The following is a 7,822-nucleotide window of genomic DNA, read 5'->3' on the forward strand; positions in this document are numbered from 1 at the left end:
GACTGCATAATGTCAGCAATCTAGTCAGTGTTATATCAAGCTTTTTTTTTTGTAAGTTGTTATTGATCAATCTGAAACTTAGTGTGCTTTAAGTGATCTCTAGAAATAACCCTGTTTCTTTATAATAACAGCTCAGAGTCTTTATAACTTCACTGTTGCAGCTCATATCTATGCATAAATGTATTTAAGAATCTATATACTTTGCATCTTTCATTTGAGATTCACTCTGGGAATCTCTTTCATAAATTTTATAGAATTCATTTGGAGAGTAAATTTATTTTATAATTCATTATGACTTATATCTTTTTTTTTTGTGTGTGTGTGGGTCTAAGGCATTTATGTTTTTCTTTAAATGCTTCACATTATGTAAAAAGATGAGATTTATCAGTCGCATTTGTCTGGAGATAAACTTTTAATTTGTTTTATGATCATTTTAATTCACAAGAAGTTAATGGCATGTTCTAAATCATGAAGTTTGATTCATTTATTATATTAGTAATTAGGAATCTTGAAATGCAATTTAGATATAGGGTGAAGCTTGATGCATAGTTGAAAAATTATGATAAGTCACAAATTTAATTAACAGAAAATGGTATGTATGGTTTATAAATTGCGTCAATAGGAATGGTGATGTATAACTTATTAATTTTGTCTTTAACAGGGTGCATAGCATTTTTAAATAGCCCTTAAAGGTGCTTTTTTTATTCAGGGTTTGTAAAAAGTGCTTAATTTTCTGTCTTTTAAAAAGTGCTTTTTTTTGCTGCGTCGGTTGTCTTTCTAAATTTAAAAAAATCCATTATTTTCATAATTTTCTCTGCAATATTTATCAAAAATTTGTTATTTTATTAGGTTTATGTAAAGTTTTTGAAAATGTTTTTGAATTTCATTGATTTTATGCTTATAACTTAAGAACTTTAAACGATAGAAAAGTAAAATACTTTTCATTACTGCACAGATCCTAATTATGATTTTTTTTTTTTTTTGGAATGTGATTTAAAATATTTTTTGAGTGCTTATAAGGTGCTTATTTTTTGTTAAAAAATCTGGCTATACACCTTGTTTAAATTGAATTAAAGTGTTTTGATTTTCAAAACAGGTTTGAAAACTCAACAAAAATGAAATTTTTTAAATTAGTTTTCTCCTAAACTTAAATGTTTTATTTCTTTTATAGGTTTCTTTATTTTTGAAATCTTTGGAGCTTGACAATGTTGTGTGCAACTACAATATATTTTTTAGCATTTTACTCACTGGCATTTTTAATAAGTTTTGGACAATCAGCTGAGCCACCAATTGTGCCTTTTCCTCCCACAATCATTAAACAGCCTCCTCATGAGCAGTTATATCAAGTGGCACAAACAGCAGATGAGAAAGACAACCCCTTCATGCTGGAATGTGAAGCTCAAGGAAACCCTGAGCCAGAGTATATCCTATTTTTATGTTCTATATTCATTTGAATTTATTTGTCATTAAATAGAGCATTTATTAATTATGATAAATGATGATTCTAGATGTGTTTCAATATTGTTTAAAAACATGCTATGATCATCTGTTACTATAGATATTAAATATATTCTTTTAAATCTTTAAATAAAGTAGTTTTTTAATGAAATAAAAATATTTTATTAAAAAAAACAGGTTTCTTCTGCTGCTTTAAAAAATAAATAATGACGTACATATGTTTCCTAACTCCACAGAGGGTTTCCTACACATTATCTGGACTGCATACAGGGGTCTGTCCAGGCCAAATTTACTTTCACCAGTACTTTCACAAATTCAACTTTAGGAAAAATAGTAGTTTCAAGAAATACTTTTTCTTAAAATTTTATTTTTGTATCCTGTAAGTAACGATAAATCCATTTTTTTACCATATTTTTGTGTTGATTTTTTCATATAATTTTTAATTTTCACAAATTATCTCTAAATTTTCACAAAATCGGTACCTTTCAGAAAAACCTAGACAGACCCCTGGCATAGCCCTCCCTGGGTCATCCTAGTAATCTTTCCTCCCTTTTTAAAATTTTTTTTTTAATATCTGGCATAGTTTAACTCTGATACTTTTTGTTGCCCTCAGATTAAGTATTAGCCTCTAAAGTTGGTGCAATCTAGCCAAGTCTGGTACTTGCAGCATTAAAATTTGCATTTCATTTATTCTAAATTCATTAAAATGTCTTTTTTAATTATTTAATTTCTTTCACTTGATTCTTTATAACTAACTTCTACAGTAGATTAATTTCAATATCATAACGCAAAAGTTCCTTGTTATATTGTTTTTGTTGAAGACAAGAAAGAGTAAGTTACGTTAGAATGTACATTATTAAAAGAAATAATTGTAAGAAATATTATAATCTTGTGTTAGCTTTTCAATTGCATTATTTTATTATCTTAGTGTATAGTGTGTCATAATATCATTGATTTTAGGAGAGTTCTTGCCTCTTAAGTTGAATCAGTAAAAATTGCTAATCTTATTTTTTCTTAAAACTGAAATTCTCATGTTTTTCTAAAATCAAATTTTATGTGAAGAAGCAAAAAAGAAACAATTCATGTGATACATACAAATGTTCCACATACTTTGCAAGGTTACTGTATTGAATTAGGATAAATGAAACAACTCATATAGGCTCAAATGTAATAGGTGCAGGAAACCTTGCCCTTTATGTAGGTTTCATTTTTTAAATTTATTTATTATTAAATTAAGCTATAATAGTGAATTTCTTTTTATCATTCAATACCTGTGTTATAATTATATTATAGTTAATACATTTATTAATTATATTCAATTAAGTTTTTTTGAAAATTATATTCCTGTGAAGATGTAAATCTGAATTAACAGTTAAAATTAATAGTTAAAGAATATTGATAATTATAAAATATTATACTTTTGTGTTCGAGGGAAAAATGAAAAATTTAAATGCAATATTATTATTTTTCAAAACAAATTTTGCTTTAAGAAAGTTTCTATAATTTCAGGTATCGTTGGATGAAAAATGGTCTTGATTTTGAGTATGTTGCATATGATAAGCGTATAAGTCAACAGCCCAGAAGAGGAACTTTAGTATTCACAAAGCCAGAAGATATTGATGAAGGCTTATATCAATGCTATGCTTCAAATCGCTTTGGTACTTCTGTATCAAATTCAGTCTTTTTAAGAAAAGCAGGTTTGTTTCTCCAATTAGTTTAACAGATATTGAAAATTTCTTCTAAATTTCAGTTTTATTTAAAAAGAGTTTTAAAAAAATGTCTTGCTGTAAATTTTAAATATATCTTTTCATTAATATGTTCATTGATATTATACATTAACCAGTGTTCTCCTAAGCGTATTTAGAAGGGCCGCTTGCACTATCTGCTCTTTCATCCCTATAAATGTGTCCTCATTGCCCTTTTTGTAAAAATAAGCCTTAAAAACACTGCCTTTTCACTCATATTCCAACCAAAATAAATATATAACTCACTGTTTAAATTATAATTACATACTGATAAAATCATTTGTGTTTATGGGTTTATTTCTGATTACTGTTACAAATATTTATTTTGTTAGGATTACTCTCCGCTTGGATTAATTTTTATAAGTTTCTCTTTTTTGTCAGGAGGTATATTAATAAATTTTTGAAGTGCTTTTATATTCTTAAACTAAATTTAAATAAATAATTTTTTTTTTTTAAAAATTCACCCTTAAATGTTTATTCTGTTTCATAATTTTCAGTGTAAATTATAGAAAAAAGCTTTAAAAAAATGATTATGTTAGATAAAAAAGAAAAAAAAGATTAGATTTATCAACTAAACATGTTTTTTTTTTTTTTTTTAAATTATGCTCAGAGGTTGTCTTTGGGCATGCCTTTAATTTTTATAAGCTATGAATTTTTCTCTTGTTTTGATAATGTGTGAAAACTACTTTGTGAAATATATACATAATATAAGATTGTTGATGGTAATTTAAACATTGTTGAGGATCAAATTCAGTTATTACATAATATTATGCAATTTAATAAATTTTTACTGTGTTGAATGAGTGCTCTTTCAAAACTCAAAGTACCTTTTTCTGTGAGGAGGAAGCACTCAGCCTTTTTTAATTCCTAGGGAGAACTCAGCATAAACATTATGTTTCTCAACTTCTCCAAACTTTTTTTTTTAAAGTCAAGACATTTGTAATATTTTCTTCTTTTTACGAAGGAAACATTATAAGTGGTATTCAAATTCAGTGATATAATAATGTGTTTTAAACTATACATGTGATAAGATATATTGAAACATAAAACCCAATTTTTGCAAATGTTGACAGTTAGTTTGAATAGTCTTTCCTCAAGTTTTATTAAAAGAGTTTTTCAGTTTCTGTAATGGTTTTAAAATCGGAATGTGTTTTTCAGCAAATTAGTCAGCACATGCATTTATTGCAACTGAAATTTTCTTTTTTTATTCATTTACAGGAGAATATTTAGAATTAATTTTATAATAAGTGGCATCAGTTGCAGTTTAACTTGGCAGAAAGCCAAAGTTAATCATTAAGTGAATCAAAAGGTGATAACTCCTAGTGGAATTGATGTGTTATATGATTCTCTTAAAACTATTGGACTTTAAACTACTGTGTAAAAATGGTAAAAAAAAAACAATAAATAAGTCTTGACACATTGATGAATTCTTTAGCACAGCAGATATATTCCTAAAAACAAAACCCCTCACTCAAGACAGCTGGAAAAGATTTCTTTCCACCTCTGTTTAAGCAGGTTGGTTATGTGGCATTGGCAATGTACGGAAAATGGCAAAGTGTGCCAGGCAAAAGCTGAAAAACACAGCTCTCAATCAAGAGACTAAATCCTGTATTTGTAAAAGACGTGCAAAAACAGATATATGACTATGTGACATAAAGCATCGGGATAGAGAATTGAGCCTTAAGTAACATCAACTGTCAACGTAGTGGAAGAGTGCACTGAGTTATAACTGAAGAACACCACACTCCATCAGGAGTGAAAACCAAGCATTTTTGCAAGTAAAGCATGCTAGCTGAAATACGATTGTGTAATGTTATTGGCGGAAAAGGATTATGCAAAGAATTAGTTATCTATGAAATTTTGATTAGTTATCTATGATATTGTTAGCCAAAGCTTTCACTAAACCACAATTTGTTGTTTCTAAATTTGATTTTATCCTATTTGGCAAGGTGGCAATTGTTTAGTGTGAGCCCTGAATTTTTATATTTACTCATGCCGTTTTCACTATTTTATGTGTTTTTTTTGTTTTGTGTGTATGTTTGCCATATCTACTGGTTATCACTAAAGCTTATCTAACAGAGAAGTATTTTTATTGGCCTCCAGAAATTTTTCAAAGTCAGTGGATTAGAAGCTTTAGCTTCCGAAAATTTTCTAGAAATTCTCTTATATTTGGAAATATACAGTTCCTATTCTGAATTTATATCAATCAAAACTAGCTAAGCAATATCAAAACACAATAGCGTTTTAAAACACTAATTATAAAACTATGAGTATCTAACTACATTTTATGATGATAACTCACATTCTAACAGGTGTACTACTAAAGTGTAAACATTAATTATTAAAAATGAAATGAAGCTTTCAATTCTCGGGCTGATACAAATTTTGCATGATTAGAGTGACCCTATTTTTCAGAACCTTTATTGTGGTTTTTAAAAATTACTATAACACTATTTTTTTTTCTGGAAATTAGTTGGTTTGTAATATTCATTATTGCTTTGTTTACCAACTTTTAGGCACCAAATTCGCAATTCTTGTCACATAATTTGAAAAAATAAATTATTCTCTAGATGTTAAGACATAAATTTTTAACTTTTTCTTTTAAACCTTTGATATCCTATACCTTCTATTTATCTTTCCCCTTCCCCCCTGATTAGAACGTTTTAATTTTTCATTCATTGGTTTTTCTTTTTTAATATTTCATATTTTAAAATTTTTGCTTCTCAGGGTGATAATTCATTAAAAGTTCATTATTATTTTTTTAAAATCAAAATTGACATTTTTTATTATTTTTCTAACAATTTCTTTAATTTTTTTTTAAAAATACCTACCTCTTTAACAGATATTTGTCCAGTTTATACTTACTGTTTTTCTTACAAATAAATATTTTTTTTAAAATAAAGGTTTTAAGAAACATTTTTAACGTGTTATATAGAGTAAGATTATTAGATACACAGAAATGAAAGTATCAAAAACAAATTTATTATAATGAATTTTTTTTTTTGCTAGTTATATTGTTTCCTTTTTTTTTTATACGATTATTATTAATGTTTGGTGAAAACTATGTTTCAGAATTGAATTCGTTTCTTGATGTGGAAGCTAAGGAAAAAGTTGTAAATGAAGGAGATCCTTTATCATTAAACTGTAACCCTCCTACAGGATATCCTCGTCCAACCATTTTTTGGATGATTCAATCATTCACTGGATCATTAAGAACTATAAATAGGTAACTGTTAATATATTTGAAGTTTATTATATTTTAACTTAAGGTGAAATAGTCTGCTCTTTTATAATACCTAATAAAGTATTTAAAAAAATATATGAAGTTTTGGTTCATTATAAAGCTTTGGTTCATTTAATGGCCACTCTCGCTGAAAAATGAGAAAACCTTGAATTCTGAGACAATTTCGAAATACCACTAGAAAATTTAGAATTCTCTGCAAAATTCTTAATTTACTCTGGAAATTCTTAAAGTATGAGCAAAAGGCAATGATCACTCAAAAATTCACAGCAAAGTTGTTTAAATATATTATTATGCTTTAAAACTGTTAAATGATTTGTAAAAACCTTTACAGGCATTATAATTTATTTTCTTGTCATCGCTGCTATTATTATAAATTAGTTTGCTCTATTTAATAAACAATTCATTATAATAATTTCTTTACTTTGACTTTCTTTTAATCCTATTTAGATCCTATTCTATTTTAATCCTATTCTATTTAAATTATGCTTCATGAATTATAAAAATGCTAAGCATTTTATTTTTGGAATCAAATTTATAATTTCTACTAAATACATGGTATATAAATTCCTTATAAATATAAATATTTAATTATTAAGCTATTTTTTTACTTTATCATATTTTAAGATATACATCCACTATGTATGTATCTCTACTACTTACATCTCTCAATAGTAAACGATGTATGATTGAAATAGTGTTTATAACTTTTTGTTAGCCTAGTTTCAAAAAATAGCTGTCATTGCTGATAAAATTTAAAGTATTTGAAAATATGTCATAAAGAAAAAAAGAATTCTCTCTTGAACACGAAAGAAATGGTATAAAATTTTTGAATGATTTAATAACCAGGCAATCAGTATTATACATTACATTTTTTGTATTTCTTCAAACAGATATTTATTTTTATTCAAAATAAGTTGATTATGCCATTCATTAAAACTGACAGAAATGTTTTTTTCTACTTATAGCTCTAGAATCACTGTTGATCCTGAAGGAGATTTACATTTTTCAAATGTAACTTTGGAAGATGATTTAGATGAAGCAATGTATGCATGCAGTGCTACATCTAAATCCCGTAATGAATATAAATTCGGAAATAAAATTATTTTGAAAGTTGAACCATCTGGAGGTAAATTATCATTTGTTTTCATTGATTTCTAATGAATGTATGCTAATTTTAAAAATACAGTAGAGAACCAATTATCCGGGATGCTCGGGACCATCGCTATCCCGGATATCTGAATTTCCCGGTTTTCTGGATCGACCAAAAAGTGTCGTTAATCGATGTTTTATCGAACCCGAAGTACAAGGAAAAAGTGTAATGCATAAAGTAAGAGAAAAAAGAAAGGTACTCCTAACTTTAAAAAGAAAAAAAAAA

The 7,822-nt window shown here is 26.9% G+C and overlaps 1 protein-coding gene across 1 annotated transcript in view; it reads left to right on the forward strand.

Moving 5' to 3' along the window:
- The first annotated feature begins 1,177 nt into the window (after positions 1-1,177).
- LOC107449339 (neuroglian) overlaps positions 1,178-7,822 on the forward strand; it is an 8,909-nt gene continuing 2,264 nt past the window's right edge. Inside the window, exons 1-4 of the mRNA XM_043056947.1 lie at positions 1,178-1,420; positions 2,968-3,155; positions 6,276-6,429; positions 7,413-7,573. Of these exons, the coding sequence (XP_042912881.1) occupies positions 1,206-1,420; positions 2,968-3,155; positions 6,276-6,429; positions 7,413-7,573 (718 nt within the window). The 5' untranslated portion in view covers positions 1,178-1,205. The remainder of the gene's footprint in view (positions 1,421-2,967; positions 3,156-6,275; positions 6,430-7,412; positions 7,574-7,822) is intronic.

This window comes from Parasteatoda tepidariorum, unplaced genomic scaffold, assembly GCF_043381705.1.
Source record: "Parasteatoda tepidariorum isolate YZ-2023 unplaced genomic scaffold, CAS_Ptep_4.0 HiC_scaffold_1487, whole genome shotgun sequence".
Taxonomy (NCBI): Eukaryota; Metazoa; Arthropoda; class Arachnida; order Araneae; family Theridiidae; genus Parasteatoda; species Parasteatoda tepidariorum.